Source organism: Amblyomma americanum, chromosome 1 (genome assembly GCF_052857255.1).
Source record: "Amblyomma americanum isolate KBUSLIRL-KWMA chromosome 1, ASM5285725v1, whole genome shotgun sequence".
NCBI lineage: Eukaryota > Metazoa > Arthropoda > Arachnida > Ixodida > Ixodidae > Amblyomma > Amblyomma americanum.
In genome coordinates this window covers 278,756,698-278,781,587 of record NC_135497.1, presented here as the reverse complement: position 1 = coordinate 278,781,587, position 24,890 = coordinate 278,756,698, and the positions used below count along the sequence as shown (strand labels likewise).

The 24,890-nt window shown below is 44.6% G+C and overlaps 1 protein-coding gene across 5 annotated transcripts in view; it reads right to left on the bottom strand.

Moving 5' to 3' along the window:
* The window catches only part of LOC144115174 (uncharacterized), a 26,282-nt gene extending 1,392 nt beyond the window's left edge, over positions 1–24,890 (bottom strand). For 2 of the 5 annotated variants that reach the window (XR_013311294.1, XR_013311295.1), the window contains exons 1-5: positions 24,207–24,882; positions 21,610–21,867; positions 14,284–14,351; positions 13,736–13,759; positions 7,021–7,107 (exon numbers count right to left, since the gene is read on the bottom strand). Coding sequence is in view for 2 of the 5 variants with exons in the window: in XM_077649391.1 (XP_077505517.1) it covers positions 7,090–7,107; positions 13,736–13,759; positions 14,284–14,351; positions 21,610–21,867; positions 24,207–24,276 (438 nt within the window). In the remaining 3 variants the exon portion in view is untranslated. Of the gene's footprint in view, positions 1–583; positions 7,108–13,735; positions 13,760–14,283; positions 14,352–21,609; positions 21,868–23,447; positions 23,539–24,206 lie in introns of those variants that run through there. The other 3 variants (XM_077649393.1, XR_013311293.1, XM_077649391.1) reach the window with 3 other exon arrangements.

The window sequence follows — 24,890 nt, the reverse complement described above, 5'->3', positions numbered from 1 at the left end:
AATCAAATGTCAAAATCAGGTACCCAATGGCCTGTCATATGATCATGTGGTGATACATAGCTTAAGCCATACCACCACGCAGTTAAGTACGGTTTGACCTTGTGAGGCATTGTAGGCCACTGTGTCATCTGCATCGAAATCAGAAAATGTAGCCCGAGGAGCGGAGCTCTCGCTGTAAAATAAAACATATTTAAAGCCGGTTTCAAGTGTTCATAATTAGGCCCAAAAGGGTGCCTTGTGTTTTCATACAGGTTTTACTCTGCGTATTTCACAAAAGAACCGCCCCGAAAATGAAAAAAATAAAAATAAGTGACCAAAAGTTGTTGCCGTGAATCACATGCTATTACCGCCAAGCCAATGGCATTTTAACGCTTCTTACACCCCAACAGCCATCAGAAAAAATGCATGCAATGGGTTCATACTTTGTGTCCACATCTAGTACTTTTCTTCAGCATTCTTTAAATTTACCATTATAACGCCTACATAATGCAACATACCGGTACTACCCGAGCTCTTCATAGCAGTAGACAGGCTGTGTGCACCTATGAAAAACATTTATTTACAGGCAAACCACAACAGTACAGAAATATGGAAACATTTTAATAATAAGAAAACACACCCATAAACAAAGCACAAAGATATTCGCCAATGAATTCCTTAATGCCACCCAATGAACACTAATTCAAAAATTTCAAACAACTGAACTTATATCTACCTAAATTTTCAGAGCAAACAATAAAAAATTCATGTTTGTGCACCATTATAAACCAGCTTGAGGAACGCTTCGACTGACACGTAACTCTCAGGGAATAAGTGTTCAAAGACATATAATAGCTTGTACACAAACTTAATAGCTTATGCTGACCATCCATAATCCTGACACTATGACAGTTGTGGAGTCAACTACAATGGCGAGCGCGCCGAGCAGTCATCCTCCCCCACGAACAGATTCTCAGCCATCTCAGCATTTTCTTCCAAGAACAACATGCACAGTGCGAGTCTACACTTTACAAAAAAAAAAATTTCACATCAATTTTCTTTGCTCAATGATCCTTACAAAATGCCAACATACTGCTCCTTAATGATGGGTGATATTGCGCATGCTAACGCCAACAGAAAACAAAAATCAGCCCATATGACGAGCCAGCGCCAGCTGTTAGTCCCTGAACCATTCCAAAGAAGTGATTGTGGTTTCAGAGAAAACAGCTCTAAGTGGCAATATAAAAACAATTTTGAGTTAAAATGCTACCTGTTAGAAAATGGAATGAAGGTGGTCAGGCCATGCAATTAATTTTGCACAAACTGCAAAGGGCCAGCACAAAAACCACCAGCCTGGCTGGAACATAAGTTGACTATACATGGAAGAAAACACCACCACAACAAAGACGAAAATAATAGCGCACTTCATTATGGTTTACAATCACACCAACAACAAGTCAGAAGTAACATTTGCTACTACAGTAGAAAACATAGTATTTGTGCCAAAGTGAGCGACGCAACCCCTTCCATGACAGTGGTCCACCGCAACACAACACAAAGTATGCATTTATCTACCCCGCATATGACATCTTGAAAGGTAGGCAGCAGTGCTAAGTTTACATATCTCCCGTGTCCGCAGCAACTAAATTCAAAAAGCCATCAAGTAAAATTTGCACGAGGTCACTAAAATACTTCACGGAGAGCACCCGGGCCAGTCCGTGCATGATTCTTTGCAAAACAAGGCGCAGGGCAACAGGAGACAGACAAGATGACACAGGCACAGCGCTGACAAATGACTGAGAAATTTATTGCTTTGCTTGTAATAAATAAAGGAAGCACCATCTAAAATACAAAGGAAAGTCATGGAATCGTCATCAGACCCATCTGTTGTGATTATTCATCCAGATAGTCAATTTCATTTTTCATTAACGTTAGTGATGATGTGCCTACGCAGATTGAACAATTCGTATGCATGATGTACGCCTCAAATATCTCGCTGTCATGGATCACAGGAGAACGCTGGGACTGAAGGAATAGACCGGACAACAGCTGAACGCACACGCATTTAATAAACCCTACACCACACAGGCACTAGCACACAAAACTAATTAAAAACACCAACAAAAAACAAAATCTGATGGTACTGGTACACACAATACTCACAGTTCGGTGCTGAGGAAGTGTTGCGTGGGTCCAGGCAGTAGCGTCGGCGCTGAGGTGACCTTCGAAGTGTGAAGTGCTGGTGTCAGATGAACACCCGATCAAAGCACTGGTGGAAGCAACATTGGCGTTGACGTTGGCGTTGGAGGGACCACCAGGGCGATGCAACTGGCACGTGGCAGCATCGTTTGTGATACCCCTGGGCACAGGAGGTGGTTTCGTCAGCCGCTGAATCCCCGGAATAGGCTCAGGACTGCTGGGGCAGCAGCCGGCGTTGCTCTGTCCCAACCAAAGTGTCCCTGACCATCAGGAGCCTCCACTTCTGTTTCCCCCATGCGTATTATCATCCCTTCGAGCTTTGAAACCCTCGGCATTGATACATGTCATCCTTTTCATCTCCTTCTCTTCTCCGTGAACCACCTCTTGCCACGCCCCCCGTCGAATAATTCATCTTCTTTGTTCTTCAATTGGCACACTTCATCCTTACCGTCTTCGTAGTCTTCTTTTCTCCTTCAAACTTCGTCTTTTTTGGCCTTTTACATGTGACACTCCCAAATTAGCTTTCGATTATATTTCCTCAGAATTTTACATCATCAGAAATGTGTAATGCACTCACAGTCCGACATGCGTCTTGCTTGCCTGCTAACATATCCTATCTCAACGTAGGAGACATGTCCCATTAGAAGAATGTTGATACACAAACCTGATTGTCCAACATATGACGCTTTACATTACAGAATGATCTCCTAAACTACATCACTGTCACAAGCTATGAATTTGTTTCTGGGCTTCATCTTACAGCGGGCAGTTTTTGAGGCACCTTGGTTGACCATTCTGCACAACCGAGATAATTTGGTGGGCACGTTACGTACTAAGTTCACACCAGCCCGCCCGACCTCTTTTGTTAGTACGTGGCTAACACCATGCCCATACAGTTTAAAAGCTAACTTCTATTCTTCTTTCTGCAGCCTAGTAGGAGTAAATCGAAAAATTTCTTTCATTAGTGGTGGTTCAACAGCGCAACAGCACACACAGACCACGTAGGCATGGCAGTAAAGAAATCTTGTTATCATAAAATGATGCCCAGTCTCTTAGCCCAGGCAGACAGATGTAGGGAAGCTGGTTTCCCGGACTCAGTTCTCGTTTCGAGTGCAGACAAAGTCCGCCGTTCCCTGAAATCGTCTGCAAGTACCTTGGGGCTGGAAAAGGGTTCGGAAGAAGGGACAAGGGTAGTGGTTATGCCATATGTCCACAAGCTGTCGCACCGGATTAAAAGGGTGGGGAGCAAGCATGGTGTAAAGGTTCTGTTCTCTGCAAATAACAAACTAGAAAGAGTGGGGCCGGCAATTCAAAGAAGGCATGAAGGGCGCAGAAGAAATGCTTGCAGCATAAACAATGAAAATAGATATGTTCCCTGCAAGACGGGCGTAGTGTATCAAATTCCCCTGTCCTGCAGCCTTACATACATAGGACAGACTTGCCGCTGCGTTAACGTGCGGCTCATGGAGCACGCTAATTCTTTAACGAAGAAACTAACCTAGCTAAACATTGTTTCACGTGCAAATGCACGCCGTTTTTTGATGACACTGATGTCCTGTTCGCTCATCCTGACCAGCACACTCGCGAAGTAGCTGAGGCATTTCATATTATCAGAAAAAGTGAAGGATGGGTGAGTACGCCATCTGTTTCATTATCGCCTCGAGAAATCAATATGCTACATAGTGGGGAGCGGTCCAGCGGATGCACACGTGCTTTTAAAGCGGATTTTACCATGTGCTATCACTATGTGTCTTGTTGACATTGCGCATGTGCGCTGTTTTTTCCGTGACTGTATATATGACGTGCTTCTTCCCAATAAAAAATCAGTTGTAAGTTCAGCGCTGCTTTGTGTGTCTCGTCTCCTAGTTGGTCTGTGTGTGCTGTTGCTCTGTTGAACCACCACTATGCATCACCAACTAGCCCAATCTGCAGTACTTTCATTACCTTGAAGCCAAGGCAGCAGATTATGTCATGTGGAAACCAGCTTCACGTAACCTTCATGTAATGCTTGGGTGCAGTGTGTTTAAGAAAAGGGGACTAACACTTGTCAGGCATCCATGCCTTTTCGTCAGCCTCCTAGACAGACCAACTTCTTTGTATCTTGTCTGTTTTATTAAAATTTCATTCGTTCATTCATTCCTTCAATTGGTCCTCGGTGCTTTCCTGCTTACGATGAATGCACGATGTGTTTATGGCATTTTCCAATCCACCAGTAGCCACAGCCCTTTTTTCGACCGTGGGGCATAACACCTGCAAATATGGGCCTCTCCGATGTACAGCCATAAAAAAACAAAACAAATCAAGCCATAGCCAAGTACTTCCGTAAGTTGCAAAAAAAGATCAAGGCTCAAGCAGTGAAGAACGAAGCCCAAATATTGTGTGTAGAAACAACTTGACCAAACTAGGGCCGGCTATGAAGAAGAGCGAGGAACTATGCTTGAATGCCTTTTTTACAACAAAAACACACAAGGATAAGTGGCCTGCCTGAGTAATTGTCTCAGCAAGGATTGTGGCAGGAACCCTTAGGAAGGTACCTGCAATAATCATTCTCCTTCCTCACCATGGAAGATCCTGGTAAAGAAGACAGAAGAAATGTCCATATTCCAATCGAAACGCTGCACAGAAAGAGTACCTTCTCCATTGGCAAGAAGGACTTGTATTACACACTGCCACATACAGCCTTTTTTGAGACTGTAAGAGAAGGCATTGATTTCATGGGAGCAGTAAGATTACACAAACCAATGCGGAATTAAAATGGATAGATTCTTGGAGTTGCTAGAAAACTTTTTGCATTCTACCTTTGTAAAATTTAATGGCGATCTTTACGTTCAATGGCAAGGAGTATGCACCGGTTCCTGTGTTTCACCAATTCTCTGTAACCCTCTGCCAGCCTTTTGAGACCACCAGATAAAATAAGCTTTGCATGGCTGCAATATCATAACTTTCCTACTTCTGGACTTCCTACTGATCCACAAGCTTCCTTACCAGGGTCAGCAGAAGGCAGCTATTGAAAACATCTTTAAGATCTTCTCTGAAGTTATTCCAGACTTTGAGCTGACCGAAGAAATGCCATTGGAGGACTGCTTCAATTTCTACGGCTGTACATCAGAGCGGCCCATATGTGCGGGTGTTATGCCCCGCGGTAGAAAAAAGACATGTAAACATATTCATCAGCGGCCACGAAGCTGGTAATAAGGGCTGTGCCTAGAGCTGCATTGAAACGTGCCCTAAACAGATCGCGTATTCACCATAAGCTGGTAAGCATCGAGGCCCAACTGACACAGTTACGCGACCTGGTTTCCCCGATGACCTCATCTATAGCCTTGGCTTCAAGGTAGAGAAATTTGCCTATCTACACCTACAAGACTGAGAAATAAGAATGAAAGGTAGATGTCATGCCACATTGTTACATGGCAGCCAGCAAAGGAATGAGCGCGATGAATGATAAACAAGAGATGATTTCATGGCTGCTAGCCTCGCGCGAGTGCTCCGTCTGACACCACTGCCAGCTTCTTCTTCATGACACTACTCTGGGCCACCGAACAATTCCTATGGTAAACAGAAGAAGACACCGACGAAGGAATGCGTGAGATGGTGATCGGCTTCAGCAACGGCACAACAGAAATGGCAAGTTGGTGAAGTGCTGGCTCCCACAATGAGATGAGAGAATGAGTTCCGGTCAACAAAGCTTCCGGGCCACAGGGTGCCATAGCCGACGGCCGTGGCCCCAGGACACAACAAATGGCCTGGGCAGGGGAACGGTGTCTTCATGCGAGGGCCGCGTCTCGAGCCAGGCGGGTCATAGGATCTGGTCGCAGCAGCGCCTTCATTTCATCATGTCTTCTGGTCGGACCAGGGGACGGGACTAGGGTGAACGGCGAGGTTGGTTCAGGTCTGATAGGCTGCGGCATGGTCAGTAAATGCAGGCCAAGAACTATACGGCCAACGACGACAGCTGACGCAGGATGCCGAAGCTCCAGGACCAGGATGCCGACGATATCCAGCACTTGCACCAAATGTTACATGGCACTCAGGCAGATAATCAGGCGTGATGAATGATGGACAAGAGATAACTTATTGGCTGCTGGCCTAGTGCTCGTGCAAGGGCAACAGCCAGTGTATACATACATATAATACACAAAAATACATACAGATAAAAGTGTGCACTTGGAGGTCACAAATGCTAGCTGGGACATCACAATATCCACAGCAAACAAGTCGGGTGAATTTGTTACTACGCAAGGGGTGCGCATCGCTTCCTTTGAAGCATACATGCAAAACGTAGTGAGCAAAAGTACTAACTAGATAAATAGAATGAATCTTTTTGCATATATTGCTATTATAAAATGGTGTTAACAAATGGCCACAATCATCCTTTGGAGCAATGAGCATTTCATCCGCCGTTACACATGAACCATGAAAATAACAAGCAGCCAGATGAATGCATAAATTTTTCCCAGAAATTTACCAAAGGTACAAACAGCGATACCACTCCACTGGTCCAGTTGAGTATGCTGCTCAAGAGCAGCAGCATCCATATGGGATGAATGCCTGCAGCAAAAATTAGTTAGAAAGCAATGCAAGTTCCCACACAAGATGCAAAACTAAAGGCCGCGATATGGAATCATTACAATTATGAAAGCAGAACAAATTGCATTCTACCTACACTGGAATATTACTCGAGCTACGAAAATATAAAGACTGCTTCAAAACAGCACACAATTAACATTTATATGTCATTGGGCATTCCACGCCAACTGATCCAGGCTTAGCAATCGAACATATTCGATTTCTTTTTAAAAATCCTGGCTTATTGCATTACTATGACAAACATTATCCCACCTTGATTTTGTCGGAATAAATTTTCTCATGTTCTGGACACCATCTCACGTTTGGAAGCGGTAGCAAAACCTAGGCTTGCGAAAAAATCTGTAAAAATAAACATTCTTATGCATGATTGCGAAAATTTCTTTATATTGTAAGCACTGTGAGTGACCTTCATCTTCATCTCAGCGTAATCATCATCGGTCATCGGGTCGTGCGAAGAAGACGAAGTGTTGCTAAGCTGTGACTAGTCGGTAGCTGCTGCTTCGGCCTACCTGAAGTAAAAAGGTGAATTTGCTGGTGCGTTCTTCTGCCTCACAAGTGGTGGAGGTGACTCCTGATCCCAGCCTCCTCAACGCGGCACCCCCTGGAGCTCCGTTCCGGTCGTGTTCTTGGCGGCACATCAACCGCCATGGCGCAGTCACATCCCCCTGCTCTCACCGTTCCGGCGCCTGTAGCTACCGATGGGCATCCCACGGCTGCCCATGCCACCTCTGCACCACTGACGTCCCAAGGTGCACTTGCTCAGCACCATTTGACCCACCCAACTTGGTCAGTTACCTCACGTCAGCGCGACCCTCCGGTTTTCGCCGGTCTCCGCGGTGACGACGTCGAAGACTGGCTACAGCAGTACGATCGGGTGAGCGCTTTTAACGGTTGGGACGCTTCTATGAAGCTACTCAACGTCTCATTCTACCTGAGTGACGTGGCTAAGACGTGGTTCCTCAACCATGAGGACGCCATTCCTGACTGGCCTCAATTCACGACACAGATCCGCCAGATATTTGGAACTGTTGGTGCTGGTCCGACCTCTTTTCAAAAGAAGCTAGAGACCCGTGTGCAGCTTCCAGGAGAGACATACACATCATACATTGAGGACGTACTCGCCCTTTGCCGGCGAGTTAACAATGGCATGGTCGAGGCTGAACGTGTCGGACATATTTTAAAAGGAATTGGCTCTTTTGCCTACGCAGCTCTAGCTGCCCAAAATCCCGTCACGGTGGCAGACATTCGTGCCACTTGCCAGCGACTTGACTATCTACAGTCGCGCCGCCTCAACAACACCTGGGATCCGAGCCAAATTCCCGAAACTGATCTGCGCACCATCATACGATCTATAATACGGGAAGAGCTCCACAATGATATTTCGTCGGTTCCTGCCTTCTCACGCCCACCTGCTCAATCTACTGGGTTGCGTGGCATTATCAAGGAGGAGCTTACTTCACTCAATCGTCCCATGGCTACAGAACCACCAGCCCCTCCCTACGTTCCGACGTATGCTGAAGTCACTGCGGCTCCTCCTCCTTGTCCTCCTGTCCATCACGCGCCCGTCCCACCCAGCCTCGCCGCCCTGTCCCCGCGACCACCGGTGTATGGTAATTGGCGGCCTCTCCCACCTCGTCCAGTATGTTTCTACTGCGGAATCCGCGGCCATGTAACACGCGTTTGTCGCCGACGACTGCGAGATGAGCGTGCGAGCTATGGGTACGTTCGACGTGACGACGCCTACCAGCTTCCTCCTCGCCAGTACTACACCGATAATGACCTCCGTCCCTCTTCCTCCCCGTCGACTTCTCCTGACCGGTCTAGGACAGCACGGCCATCGCGTCGTCGCTCCCCGTCACCCTTTCGCCGGACTTCGTCGCCCCTTCGCCCTCCATCTTCACCTTCTGCCCGCCAAACGGAAAACTAACCTGTGCAGTTTCCGGAGGTAAAACTGCACCGCCTGTCGTCGCTCCAATTCCTCCTCTGCTCCCATCAAACATGTTGACTGTATTCCTTGAGGGCCATGAACTGGAAGCTTTAATTGATACCGGCGCCGCTATTTCTATTATGAAACTTGACTTGTGTTTAAAACTGCGAAAAGTGCGCACACCTTATACCGGTCCTCCTTTACGTGCTGCAAATGGACAGAATATTAACCCTTGTGGAGCGTGTACAGCCCGAGTCACCATTGATGGCATCTTGCACTTCATTGAGTTTGCTGTCCTATCCTCCTGTGTCCATCAACTCATCTTCGGCTGGGATTTCCTCCAAAACGCCTCAGCAGTCATTACGTGTTCCCCTCCCACTATTGAAGTCACTGAATGCAACATTCTTGCCGATAGAGAACCACTTTCTTCCCGTGTAGTTATGCTTGCCGATCACGTCCTCTATCCGGGCAACGAAGATATTCTATCTGTGACTTCTGACGCCGTCACCGATGGCGACGTCCTGATTACACCCAGCCCTCGTCTCCTGTCAAGAGGTATTATCATCATCGTGTCCCTTCTTCGCTTCTCCAGCGGTTCTTCTCTTCTCGCCGCATTCAACACCACATCAGAGCCCATTCTTCTGCGACGCGACTCTACTGTTGCATCAATTGCTTCCGCCCAGCCTGTCACACTTCTTCCCATTTCCACCTCCGATCGCTCTGATTCATCCCCTGCCTCGCTCAGTGCAGCACTTCGCCACACGATCAGCACCGACCTGACAACAGACCAGACAGACGCATTGCTCGCTGTATTGAACAAGCACGCAGACTCGTTCGACGTCAATTCCGGCACACTGGGTCAAACCGCTGCAGCAACGCATCGCATACTCACCGACGGATCAAGCATAGTTAGACGCCGGCCTTATCGTGTTTCTCCAACCGAGCGCAAAGTTATTCAGGAAAATGTTGCTGACATGCTTGCACGCAACATCATACGCCCATCGTCTAGTTCCTGGTCATCGCCTGTTGTGCTAGTGCAAAAAAAAGACGGTTCGGTTCGTTTTTGTGTAGATTACCGTGCTCTAAACAGAATAACTCGTAAGGATGTGTATCCCCTCCCTCGAATTGACGACGCCCTCGATTGTTTGCAAGGTGCCCAATTTTTCTCCAGCCTTGACTTAAGATCAGGCTACTGGCAGATCCCCATGAATGAAGATGATAAAGAGAAGACCGCCTTTGCAACACCGGACGGTTTATACGAATTCAATGTAATGCCTTTTGGACTCTGCAACGCTCCTGCTACATTCGAGCGTATGATTGACACAGTTCTCCGCGGCCTCAAATGGAAAACATGTCTCTGTTACTTAGATGACATCGTCATTTTTTCTTCGTCATTTCCTGATCACCTTACTCGTCTCGATGAAGTTTTGACAGCACTTTCCAGCGCTGGCCTACAGCTAAACACGAAGAAATGCCGTTTTGCATCAAAATCCATTAAAGTTCTTGGCCATCTCGTAAGCAGCGAAGGAATTAAGCCTGACCCTGAAAAAATCGCTGCTGCGCTGCACTTTCCCCGTCCAACTCGGGTCAAAGATCTCCGCAGTTTCCTCGGCTTGGCATCATACTTCCGCAGATTCATCCGCAATTTCGCCTCTATTGCCTCACCTTTACATGCGCTTCTTCACAACGACACGCCTTTCATCTGGTCTCCTGCTTGCGAAGAAGCATTTGAAACTCTGAAGCGTGCTCTGACTTCGGGTCCCGTCCTCTGCCATTTTGATGATCAAGCACCGACAATTTTGCACACCGACGCCAGTAGCCATGGCATTGGCGCTGTCCTTCTGCAACGCCAAAACACCTCTACAGAAAATGTTGTTGCCTATGCGAGCCGAACTCTGACTTCTGCGGAACAAAACTACACTATTACCGAACAAGAATGTCTCGCCGTCGTCTGGGCTGTTCAGAAGTTTCGTCCTTACCTGTACGGCCGTCACTTCACAGTCGTCACTGACCACCACGCCCTATGCTGGTTATCCACTTTGAAAAATCTGTCCGGTCGTCTCGGGCGGTGGATCCTCCGCCTTCAAGAGTACGACTTTACTGTCACTTACAAATCGGGCAAGAAGCACAAGGACGCCGACGCTCTCTCTCGTTGCCCTATTGCTTTGCCGTCGCAACCCATGTCCTCGCATTCCTCTCCTGTCCCAACGGAGTCAAGCCATTTAAACCCTACAGTTATGCAGTCTTTGAGCGCCGCCTCTATTGCTCCCATGCCAGATATACACTGCAATCTTGCTCACCACCAGAGTGCTGACCCTTACTGTCAAAAGCTGATTGATAGTCTCAGCGGTGTTCTTAGACCTCCAAATGCCCGTCTCCGTCGTCGGCTCAAAAATTTCAAGTTACAGGATGGCACATTATTTTGGCAAAACTACAGCCCACTGGGCCACACATGGGTTCCCGTAATTCCTTCTTCCCTGCGTCCTCAAGTTCTACAAGCCTTCCACGACGACCCCACCGCAGGTCACCTTGGGTACCACAAAACCTATGACCGCATCAAACGTCGTTTCTTCTGGCCTGGCCTTTCAACCTCAGTATTAAAATACGTAGCGTCTTGCATCCCTTGTCAACGACGCAAGCGGTCTACGTCGCCTCCTGCCGGTCTCTTGCAACCTCTCCCATGTCCTTCCACACCTTTCGAAGTCGTCGGAATCGACTTGTATGGACCCCTGCCCTTGACTCCAGCTGGCAACCGCTGGGTCGTTACTGCCGTTGACCACCTCACCCGATACGCTGAAACCGCAGCACTTCCTTCCGGCTCCGCTTCCGAAATCGCCAACTTCTTCCTCCACACCATACTTCTTCGCCACGGCGCCCCTCGCCTCCTCCTTAGCGATCGTGGCAAGTCGTTCCTCTCCACCGTCCTCGCCGCAGTGCTTCATGCTTCAGGCACGGTGCATAAAACTACATCTCCTTACCACCCTCAGACCAATGGCCTCACAGAACGCTTTCATCGCACCCTTTCTGATATGCTATCCACCTACATTCACCCTCAGCACAACAACTGGGACTCTTTACTCCCCTTTGTAACCTTCGCCTACAACACTGCCGTTCAACGAACCACCACCTACTCTCCGTTTTTTCTTGTTTATGCCCGCCATCCTACCTTCTCCCTCGAAGCATCTTTCTTCACAGCTTCTACTCCTTCTGCCGCGCCTTCCCACGAACAGTTCGTGTCTCGTATCGCCCACTGCCGTGATCGTGCCCGCCTTCAAACTGAAGCCACTCAAGCTTCCAGGAAAAGCACGTATGATGCGACTCATCGCTCAGTGTCTTTCCGCCCTGGAGACGAAGTGCTACTCTGGACACCTACTCGCATCCCCGGCCTGTGTGAAAAGTTTCTGAGCCGTTTTATTGGCCCGTACACGGTTCTGGAACAAACTTCCCCTGTAAACTATCTCATCACACCTGCATCGCCTGTTCGCGATCGTCGGTGTCGCGGCACCGAGATTGTGCACGTGTCGCGCTTGAAACCCTTTAACCGCCGACCTTAAGATTTAATTTGCGACCAGGATGGTCGCTTTCGTTCGGGAGGGGGAATGTTGTAAGCACTGTGAGTGACCTTCATCTTCATCTCAGCGTAATCATCATCGGTCATCGGGTCGTGCGAAGAAGACGAAGTGTTGCTAAGCTGTGACTAGTCGGTAGCTGCTGCTTCGGCCTACCTGAAGTAAAAAGGTGAATTTGCTGGTGCGTTCTTCTGCCTCACAATATATATAAAAAACATTGCACATTCATATGCAGTAAATTGAACATACTTTCTTTTGAACAAAACATAAAAGAAGGTGCTAAACATTGAATCCTTTATCAAATTTTTTGCTATTACAGTCGTTATTCCAACTTTCTAAGGTGTCCAGAAGGCAAAGAAGGAGATAAAAATGTTTCAGAGAGCAAAAGCATAAGACAAGTCAGCAAAAAAAATTCTAAAGTTGAGAAAATTCCCGTTTTGAGATAAATTCAGCTTTCAATTGCAAAATCACGTCATCTTAATGAAATTATGAAATATAGCAAGTTGCATGGCACCATTTAATGGCATCTATTGCTAGAAGTTTAATCAGAGCACATTTTCTTTTAATATAGAAAACAATTTGGCAAACTGAGCCTTTGCCCTCAACATCGACATTGCTCCGTGCTTCCTGCAGCACATTTTGCCTCCGGCTGCAAGTATACAAAAACCAGCACTCCACTGCTCGAATACAATGGAGTGCTAAGCTTCCATACAGCCAGCTTTGGTAATACAAACATCTGCTGAAGGGCCCGTTTACAAAAAGTAAAAATGAAGTGGACGCATGGCAGAACGACTATTGTACCTCAACACAAACGGTACTGAGCTGCGGAGCACACTTTGCAGTCTGAGCAATCAGTTAAAATCTCTGCTACCATGAAAATGATTTCAAATGTTCAGCGGAACGGATTTTTCGCCACGTCACATTGTAGTCGTGTTTGCGACGGCATTGGTGGAACTATGAGGCCCTTGCCAGCAACAGAAAGTATTCAGAGGCCGTACAAAGGACAAATGCTGACCTTCTATGAGCTGTTTACGTGGGTGGAGTAGAGAAAACTATCGAGCGTGTCGTAGCGCTCCGAGTGCCCCAACAAATATTTCAAGAAAATGAAGGTGGACTCACTAGGCAGTTTCAAAAGTGCTATCATTAAAAGGAAAACAAAAGTTTCACCACATCAAGCCTTCATCTGTCTCTCAATGGTGCATGCTGGACTTACGTCATGCTCAACAACCTAAGAGTTAAAAGCGACAAAATGTGAATGAACATGCCAGCAGACCTTTCAAAAGCAAAACATGAGGAGCATCCACTTGGAGCACCATGCCGCAAAGCTCATGTGTGTCCTTGATGCCAGCTATAGCGTGTACTGCAGGTACAAGCAAGCAGCGAACAATGCTGGGGTTGAACGCAGCGACTCAACTTGCAAACTTATTTCCTCGCATAAAACAATAATTGTTCCAATTAAACTTTTACTCACTGTGCAATTGACGGCTGCATATGCCTGAAAAAAAAATTTATCAAATTTACAACTTTTTTGCTGATACGCATCATGTTTTTCATCTCAAAAAATTTTTATCGGCTTCTTTGCCTTTTGAAAAAATCAGAGAAATAGCTGAAATGACTACTAAGAGAACATAAATTGGACAAGAATTACAAATTTTCATATGTTTGTACCTTCTTTCTTGTTCTATATAAAGACTGAAAGAAAAAATGTTCGTTTAATTTTTTGGATACGAAAGCACAATGTCGTTTATTTATACGAAAAATTTTAAGTCATGCGTAAAAACGTTTATTTTTACAAGATTTCGAACGATTAGGCTCTGCTCCGCTTGTAAACTTAAAATGACGGCCTTGCCATGAAATGTTTTTTTTCTGGCAAAAACAAGGTGGGAAAATCTGCGACAGTACATACTAAGACATGAGTTTTTTTTTAAGAAATCAAACTCAGTCAAGCACAAAGTCTGGATCGTTTGGCGCGGAATGACCTCATTCAGTATAAGACAACAAAATACGCGGCCAACTTACCACCAGGTATATAGGAGCACTTATATGGGTCAAAATATTGGCCGGACTGTAAGAAACTTCTGTAATGCCTGAAAAATGACATAAACAAGATCTATAGACCAAGTGGCACACAAAATTAGAAGATAAATGTGAGAGAAGCAAAAAAAATAGCCTTTCATCTGACGAACATTCGAAAGAGTAATACACAGAAAGCACGACTTGAAACAAAAAACAGTGAAAACCAATAAAGATAGTGACAAGTTAAGCAGTATGAGCATCCTAAATGGCAACAGATGCAATGCAGACATGTGTGACACTTCCCAATTTATGCATTAGTGCCCGGTCAAAATTTTTCCTGGAAACTTTCCTTGTCTCTTTAAAAGTAGAGGTGTCAAATTTTTTTATCTATTTTTTTCATTCGTGTAATGCGCTTTTTATCTTTGGTGTGATGAGAGTCACAACGTGGAATTCACCTACGGAAACTGAATGATTTGATTATTTTTTTTGCATGTTTTTTTCTGTTTTGGTCTCAAAAGGCAAACAATAGCTTTAATGTACAAGAAGCAATCTGGTAATGTGAGGCGTGCGAAAAGAGCGGCTCACTCCGTGTTTTTTCTAATGTGCTGCGGATCAGTTTAAAGAGAGAAAACCCAACAAAGGGGCAACTTCAGGTAGTTTTCCAATATCTTGACTGAATAAGCGCATCCCATTCCTTGGACTCTCCTATCTCTGGCACAAGAAGCAATTTTTCAAAATCCCAAGTGGAACTAATCTAAAGCAGAAAACCGAACATACATCAGTTTACAATCAAGGATGATGCTTCGGTCAATGCAGCAATGCTCTCATGAACATTGTTCAGAGAACACTCGTATGCGCATTCAATGGAAGAAATACTGACTGGCAATGACCCCAATTCATAACATGCCTTAGGCGACCTAATACAAGTACGAAAATTGATTCTTCATGTGGGCAGAGTAATAACGTGTGCCTAATGTTTGTGATGGTTGCGAATGTATTGTTGCCCACAGAAATCACAGGAACTGAGGCTAAGGAAACAGCAAACTTGAAAATGGATAGGCAAAGGAACGAATTCCGCACAGGCTGCCATACTTGCAAGAAATAATCAGGATTGGGAGGAAAACTCGGAGCCAATGTTTCACCACAATACATGACTCTCAAAAAATTCCCGGAGTTGCCCTTAAGGACTGCAGTGTCTCTGAACTGCAGACAGTGACAGCATGCTTTGCAGTGGGCTCACGCATGTGTATTATGGCTCGAACGGGAACACACAGCGTGCTCCCTTCACACAGCACTGCAGTAACTACAATAGACTTCCATTAATACGAACTCAGTTATGATGAATTCTAAGATAGGAAGAACAAAGCAAGACCATTTGGTTGGTTTCCCTTAAAACTCAATGTTAAAAATCCTCTTTAATCACGCCCTCCCCCCCAACTCGCGTTTTTTTCTACCTAGCCTGTTTATACTAAAACTTTCACAGTATGTTCTCGACAGTTTTTTGATCCTTTGTGCCAAGTTTCGCAGTGGGCAGGTGTTCTATTGCAGTGCAAAGAACTTTCACATTTCCCACATCATGGCAATATCTGGAAGAGGGCAACAATGCGTGTGTGATGCCAATGGATGCACGACCATCGATATTTGCTCTGCTGAACGACAAAAGTGTAGAGCTGGTTTCTGGTCATTTCAGACAAATAATGGCCCAAGCTCGCACTTGCACTCACCAGCTCAGCCAATCAATGAGCACAAGATAGACTTTGTGTAAATATCTGTGATGTCATAGGGTGGCGGTCTCCCGTGGAGTCATTGTTTGGTCGAAACACGATTTAGGTTTCCTGGGTTTTCATCCTTTGAAATACTTCTACTTGGTATTTTGAAAAACGGCTTTTTAAACCAGAGTGAGGAGACTATAGAATGTGATGTGACTACCACCAAAACATGTCAAAAAACCCCCCGAGCTGGCCTTTAATATAAATTGTTTCGCGTGTCATTCATTTCATCCTCTCGTGTCAAAAGAATGCTTCCAAATGGTAACGAAAAATGCTTCGTGCTGGTTGTTTGCAAGGTGGGTATCCTGTTACTTTGAGCTTTCCTTGGCTATTTTTTACCCTTCTGTAGGTTTTGTTTTCTACTAGGAAATTTGCTCTGCAATATGCAAGTACGTGTTCTATCACATTCCTACTATTGCAGCTTGTAAGCAGATGCAGTCATTTTCTGAGAAGGACGTACGCAAAAGACATTGTTTTTTCAGCACTTGACAGGTCCTACCTTCTCGGCATTGTTTCCTCCGTGTTTCATCAACTTGTGCAAAATTCTACTTTGCTAAATACATTCCCAGAGCAGTTTTTAAGTGCTTCACTCTACTGCTTTACAACGACCTGAAATGCGATTTTTATTCTGAACAATTGGTCAAACCTACCTAAGTGCTAATTGGACAGCAAGTTACAAAGAGGACATCAACTTGAGTCTTTACATTGTACAGATGTTTAACCATGACACTGAGCACTCGGACTCCCCTGTGCATTTGGACAGTGTAATCGTTCCTGCCAGTACTTCAGATATACGCCCTGCATTATCATAGATCTCGAGCATTGTGCCACTGTAGACTTGAGCAGCAAAGGAGACTTCATGATGCTAAGGTACAGACGTAAGCACCTTCCTAACAGTTTCGTAAGCCTACAAAATTTAAGCTTGTTCAGTTCCAAAAATATGCCTACTTTGATTTGAATAGTCATTAATTCAAACCATGCGAGATCCTGCCGGTTCAAAAAAATTTGCAGCTGATTGCAGAACAAAATTCCTACAAGTGTGCTCATTTGGAAAGGAAAATACGCTACACATAGTTAAATAATATAAATAGCCACTTCCCTAAATTATATAGGAACAAATAGAAAAAAAAGGCCGCCATGACATAAAGTGATATAACTTCCACCACCTTGAACACATGACCAATCAAATCAGAACAAACACCTGTAGCACCACAAGAAGCTGACAAGAGAAAACTGACTCCCCAGCAGCATAATGAAGAGGGCATGCTTGCACATGAATATGCCCCCACGGCCTTCAGTTGCATGACCGGAAAGCAGGAGGTCAAGTATGACCTTCTCTCATGACAGTGCACTTTAAATGTTGACATTGTATGTGCTAGTCATCTACATTGCTATGCGAATATGTACAAGGCTGTTGACTGCTGTCATTGCAATATGTTGGCACTGTTGGCTAGAGGGCCTCGTATGGGGGCCTATGCACTTCATTCTCGAGGGGTATCCATTACTAACTAGTAGGCCGAGATGCAGTTACAGCAAGAAAGAAAAACCAGGGCTCCCATATAAATAAAGAAGGCTTCAACTAGTATAATTAATTATTCGTAAACAGAGATGCTACTAATGCACCTACTGTTTCCAATCTAGCATCTAGTGACAACAAGTGAGGCTCTTCAAAGAACAGCAGTGGTCCCACAGGCTCTCATGCCAGTAGAGCCAATGTGGCTCTGATCACTTTCGAGAAAGCAATTCATAGCTAAAAACAATCCTTTACATGCAAGAATAAGCACTTTTACATGCAGTACTGTACCCTTACTGCTGCACTTTTTGTTCACTTACAAGTCAACAAACACTGCTCGTATATTGTAATTAAAAATTAACCTGTATGCCATTAGTACCAGGCTCACTGAATCAGTAGAAAAGAGAAAAAACAGCGGCAGCATAACCCCATTCCATAAATGGGATCTTGATTGTAGTACACTCTGGCACTGCTTAAGTGTGTTCATATGTTCTGGACGCAGCTGAGGCTAGAAAACCAACAATTTTCAGCAACATGCGAGATGGGAAACACTTGCACTGCACTAGTAATTTAATGCATTCTTAAAGCAAAGGCTCCAAACTGCTTCAAAAAACTGCTCTCAGTGAACTTGAAATGCTCAATCTAAAAATCATGAGCTCCTCATTTCATGACGCATGTTTAGTACATTACACTGTTTTGGAGAAAAAGTCATGCCAAGAAACTGTTTATTTTTGTGAATATTGGAAGTATGAATGCAAGTTCCTTTTCTATGAGGCTTCATACCACTGACCACACTCCTGCTCTTGCATGTAGCCTGCAAAATGGCTTCACAATGTAAAAGGCTACTTTCTCGAGCTAGTCGGTAGATGCTCATCAGGTAAAGCCACAGCACGATTACGACAAGATGTACGAAGCAGATAGACACGGTGCTGAGTCCCGATTGATGACCATTATCACTGTCACGCAGTAAGTAAGTGAAGAACGAGCAGAACAAACATGTGGCACTGCATCAGAAATTGACTGCATGGGGCAAAAACAATGGTAAATAAAAACTAACAGAAAAATGTTCAAAAATGTACAAAAACCACCACTCTGTCATTTAAGCTGCTGAGGTAGTCTAGTTCTCTTAGTGTGAGCGCAACAGAAGGTTTGCCAAAGCACTTGTATTGCTCGTGATGAATCAATCGCCTCCGCAACAATCTCCCACATTCTGTGGTCCTTATGCATGTACACTAAAGTTGTCCGGCTGAAAACAGGGGTGCAGCTTTTGCATGGCAGCCAATGTATGACCACAATGCGTTTGGGAGGTGGCTTTAAGAAGCGTTCGTGTTCTCTTTGACAGTCAGTTAGGCATTTCCCTCTTTGGCCGATATAACATAGTCCACAGGATAGCTCCATTCTGTACACCATATGTTTGTGGCACTGTAGAATGCAGGTGACAGCCCTTCCCGACTGATGCTCTTGCAGAGATTTGGAATTTGTTTGCAGCAGGGAATACTACTCACACCAGCTCCAGCTCCTGCTCTTATCAAGTTGTGAGACATAACTTGTCTCACCTATGTCTCACAACTTGAAAAGAATAGCAGCTAGAGCCGATGCTCAGTCAACTGATTGTTAGAGAACTAGTTTGAAATGCCCAATAAATCTTTCATAATGCCATTTTGCACTGCAGACAACGAATTACCTGTGAACATGAGGGCAGTGTCGTCTGCATACTGAGAATCTTGGAGCATGAAACTGCACATGGAAGGTCATTCATATAAAGGGAAAACAGTATAGGCCCCAGAACAGATCCTTGGGGAACTCGGCATTTTATGTTCCCATATTTAGACTCATAATTTTTATTTACCACTTTTTATTGTCAAGATGATAAGTAATTTGTGAAAAATTTCAGCGTATCATCAAAAAGCCCATAAGCGGAAAATTTTTTTTAATAGTATCAAATGCGATACACTTTGAATGCCTTCTTCAGGTCTAAAAAAATGCTGATTGCAATTTTGTTATTATGGAGAGCAGAATTTATCAAATGGGAAAGTGTTAGAACCACTGTAGAGGTAGACCTATTTGGGACAAAGCCATGCTGCTGAAGAGAGATTATGTTATTCTAACAAATATTCTTAGCTCAGCAGCGAATTGTTTCTCAAAAATATTATTGATAATACTTAGTGCTCATATCGATCGATAACTGCTTGGATCGTTTTGGGCCCCACTTTTATAAACAGGATCAACTTTGGCTACTTTGAGAATATTTGGACAGCATCTAGACTCAGTCACATGTTTGTTGTACTTTAATATTGCGGTGTGAATATTGTTATGTCCAACTGCTTTATTAACCGGCAGTGTTCCTAAAACAGATACAATGCCCTCGACAGTAATCGTACTTAGATTAAGGTTGTTGTGGACAGCCCTAGGTGGGTTAATATGTATAAGTGGAATAAGACGAGAACTGATTTGCAAGGGTTTCAGCAATATTAGCAAAGTAGCTATTAAAATCATTAACAATTTGCATGGAACAGCCATCAGGGGTAATGCGTTTTATTTGTCCAAGTCCTGTGACATCCTTTACAATTTTCCACACTTGTTTCGAATCAATGCTGAGTTTCGTGACAAGGTTGGTATAATGCTTGAATTTTCCGCGATAATAACTGTTTTGTTTTGCTTGCATTTGTGATAAATGGAATCTTTTTCTTTAGAACACAAAGTATACAATCATTAATCCATGGGTGCACAGCTTCTTTGTAGTTGCGAAGTGCGCCTTCGCGTGTGGATTTCATAATAGTGTTTGATATGGAATGGATGAAGTTCTCGCATTCTAATGCAGATTGCTGGTCACTGGCCAAAGTCAAAAGATGAAAAGACGTTTCGGGAGCACTACGGCTCCCTTGTTCACTATCTTGTTCACCCTCGACTTCTCGCATTTTGTGTTGACGCCACTGTCGTGGAATTTTCAAACTCAGTGCCCTACAAGAGGTTTGGGGCACTGGCATAATTCACTCGAGTTCTTATATCTCGAGAGTACATTTTGCAATATGGATGCATGTAACTGTGTGGTAAAAACATGAAAGTTGGACAGTGATCAGCAATAGTTATTTCACAAACGCCAATGCGCACGGTCATTTCGTTGTCACAGTAGATATGATCAATAGGGGTTGAAGATTTCTCTTTCTCTCCAGATTCGCTCGATTTGCATAATACCGACAGCCATTGTGTTAAAGAATTTGTCGCAAGTCTTCTCCACTTATCACGAGTATAACATTTCAATTTTCAACTTTTTGCATCAGAATTTTCCCATCTGATACCCATGTCAATTTCCACTTTTTGTACTTCTTTGCTTTCAGTGCCATTCCTAGGAGCACTTAGTTTGCAGGACATAGGTGTTCATTCACGTAAATGGGCATCTCGCCCTCAAACCCCAAGTGAGGAACATTCAGACTTTGTTTCTTAGCATTGTCCAGAAGTTTATCCCACACAGTAAGAGAAAAAAATTTGGCAATTATGTTTTGTTCATCTGTTTACTTTGTGGGCACACGGTAAATGACCTCAATGTCAGACTCATCGACTTGCGAGTTCAGGCACTCCGATATTGTTTTCAAGGTGGAGATGAGGTTCTCGCCCATCACCACAGGAACACCTTTTATCTGGAGGTTAATTCTTCGACTGTATTGTTGCACATCAGTGAACTCCTTCGTTACTTTCTTTAATTATGATGTCAAACAGTTGTTATTTCCGATTTCCTCATTTTCTGTTCTAGTAGCAGCAAGTTCCTTCCTCGTCTCCATGATTTCAGATTTGAAAGCCTCAAACTTTTCACCGCTCAAGCTCATAGATTCTTTTACTGATTGCAACTCTGTTTCAATCACTGTTTTCAGTGTACCTTTCAGTTCATCATGCTTGGCATCAAAATGAGCAGACATCTCATACAGTGCCTTTTCCACTTCCTTAATTGTTGACGGTGGTTTATGACATCCCTTTCGTCAAATATGCAGCAATACAGCAACAAGAAATACGTTGTTTTCTTTAACAGGCAAGAAAACAGCCAGCACGTACCTGCATGGAAGAAACAGGGATTAACCGCTGCTAAATGCTGCGGCTGTCTGGATTGCTCCAAAATGACGACCCCTGTCAACCAACGCAGCCTTTTCTGGCTGAATGGTGACGTCAGTCCAGGCCATGCATGCGCAGGGGGAGGTGCAGGAGGAACAACTTGCGCCGACACGTGTATCACCCTTGCAGCAGCACAGTGATGTATGCTCTCGAAGCGGTTACAATGGTTTAGTCCAAGAGCACTTGTTCGTCGTCGATGGGCTGCATGGAAAGAGCGGGGATTAATCGCTGCTCAATGTTGCGGCTTCATCGATTGCTCCAAAAATAATAAAAGATTTTTAAAAATTAGGCAGGTACCTCAATGCATGCTTATACCAGAAAAAAAAACACTTTAAACACCCAGTCTGGCACTTTACCTACACTGCTAGTACGCTCCATCTCACAACTTCGTAGAGTGGAGCCGAACCTATGCTAGTGAGGCGGCAGCTTCCACAACCATGACTGGCCCGTGGGCATGTGCACACTTCTGGAAGCCGTTGCCTTTCGCTCATAGTTTCTAATGCAATGCAAGAAGCGGTGAGGTGGAATATCCTCCTCTGCTTGCAAGTGACAGACATACGGATTAGGAGCAGCAGGTAAATGCTACTGATTACACTGTGGCCAATGCTTTAAATAATTTGGACGCCAGCTATTGTTAGAAAAAGGCGAATGAACACTTACATCTTCGAAAAAAGAAAGGATCAGTAGGGTTACGAACCACACATCTGGATATTCTGCTTAATACAGTCTGCACTGGCATAAGAGAATGTACAGGCCTTTCTAATGTAGAGGAAATGGAAGATTTATTAAAACCAAAAAGCTACTCAACCTGCACTTGCCTACATCTGTATGTGTGCTCTTGGCGCCAGATGTCTCACAAACTAGCCCTCCAGGCTTTCTATGCCATCTTTATCAATGCCTTTTACTAGATCCTAGCTGCAGCTGCCAGCTTCAATGCTGATGCTACAGTCAGAGTCTACATTTTTTTTTTCATGTTTTACACTTGATTGTCTAAGTATTCATACTTACTGATGCATTAGGACTTTGTGACTGGCTTACGTAAATGGGTGAACCTGCGTTATGTTTGTCATACAGAGGCCCGAACATCTGTACAAATATATTTAATTATGAAAGCAGGTCTTAAAACGAGCACCAAGTGAGTTGGGGTGTTGATTTAGTAAAGGATTTTATTTTGCATTACTTTTTGTAACAACCCATTTTCCATTATTAACAAATGATGCTGCCCATGTTTAGAAATTCCCAACTTCACGACACACCAAAAGAAGATGCGCGAGAAGCTACATTTTTTGGCCTACTCACATCATACAAAACAAACCCATGCACACATTTGGCACTTCACTCATTTAATGCAGCATTTCAGAAAACAATGTTCAACAATACTCACTGTTTTGCGATAACCCTATGCTGACAACGAACTAGCAGGAATGTACAGTCCCCGTCAAAAGTATACAGCTCAAAGGGTTTCGCTGCGAGGTCTGCAGCATGCCTCGTTATGTATGCATCCTCAGCAACCATAATCTCTCGAAAGAAAAATGGCTTTGCGTCCTCAATCCTCCCAAACTTTGGACTGCATGATGTGCTAGGGAGCCATGCTAAACAGCTCAGAAGGAAACCACGTTGGGCTGTATACTTTGACCGGGGCTGTAGAAATAAATGTGGGCATTGTTAGGCTATCTACCCTGTTTCATGAAGCACCTCGATGAAGAAAACAAGGAAAAATGGTCCGAAGAGAACCTAACATACAATCTAAAAAGAAGCTCGCAGCAAGAACTAAAACACACCTTTGCTTCCATACTGCTCATGAATATTTCCTAGAGGCAGCAAGGTGAAAGCTATGGCTGTGGGCACCTATGTGGAAGTAGTTGTTTCCCCCTGCAGGCAATCATTTGATACCATCACGATTACAGAACACCAAAATTCAGAAATTAGGGCACTCTAGCCAAACAATGAAGCTTTTGAAACCTTGAATAAGCATTCTAAAGATACCTAGCTTCAACAGCACAGGATCTCTTAATCTGGGTGCCGTTGTAAAACACAAAACCTAAAACAGATGGTAGCGTCAACTGCAAAGCGGCCTGACGCACAAAACGACCAGCGGTCAGCGCCTGAGCAGCAGAAAAACTTAGAGTTGAACTCAGGCGTCAGGCATACGGAATGCATTTTATGCAGAAAACACAGTCGCTGTGCACGGCCGGAAAAATTACCGCGTGTGAATAATCCATGCGGCAAGGAATTTGACAAAATAGCGTTAAAAGACTTTAAATTTGGCAGAACACATACTTGAGCTCCTAAGCGGCATGCGCCAGTACTCTGCCACATTCATTTCGTCAAAACAATAACAGCTGCGAGACGAATGATACTCGGCGAACTCTGTTCGGTGCTGCGTCTCTTCCTTGGATACTTTACGGAAAGAGGAGCCTGTCGCTCTGCTGGTCATGGCACTTAGGTAGAGCCGGCAAGCCCGGAGGCTGCTATTTCCGCAAAATATACTTTGAAAAATGCACACCAGCACGTATCGAGACATAGCTAGGATTGCGTACCTTTCGAGGCAGGTGAGTAGTGCCGAGAAGCTCCCCGTCTCCACATCACGGCAGCGCTGGTATTTTTCATTAACGATGACTTCAGGACAACGATTGCTACTTCACAAATGCATTCTGGCGCATGAACACGCGCACATAACTTCCGCCATGCTTTCTGACTTCAAACGTTTAAAACATGACCTACTGTATAAAGTGGTTTAAAACACGACCTGGTTTAAAATGTGAGTGAGCGCCAGACTTTCTCCAAATCTAGAACAATGAAGCGCATTCGGCAGAGCGTCCGAAGGCAGTGATCTCAGAAGAACCTGCGTAAACAAGGACAACAGACAAGAACGAAGGAGGAAGGACAGAGGTGCGCTCTCTCCGTGTCGTCCTCCTTCTTCCTTGTCCTTTTTTGCACTGGTTCTTCCGAGATCATGGCTTACCAACTAGCCCAACAACAAGTTTTGCTCCGAAGGCAGTTTCTGTCCCTATGCGTCAGATACGGTACTCGGACAGCAGTGAACGAACCTACGCACCTCTCCAGTCATATATGCCCACTCCCTTCAACACCCTACCTCGAAATACGTGGACGAAAAGGCAGTTCACGTCAGCCTCCGAAGCACGCACACACACTGCAGGCGGGAAAAATCAAATGGCCAAAGGTACCAGTGGCCGCCTAGCGGCAGAAATGTACTTTCGGTT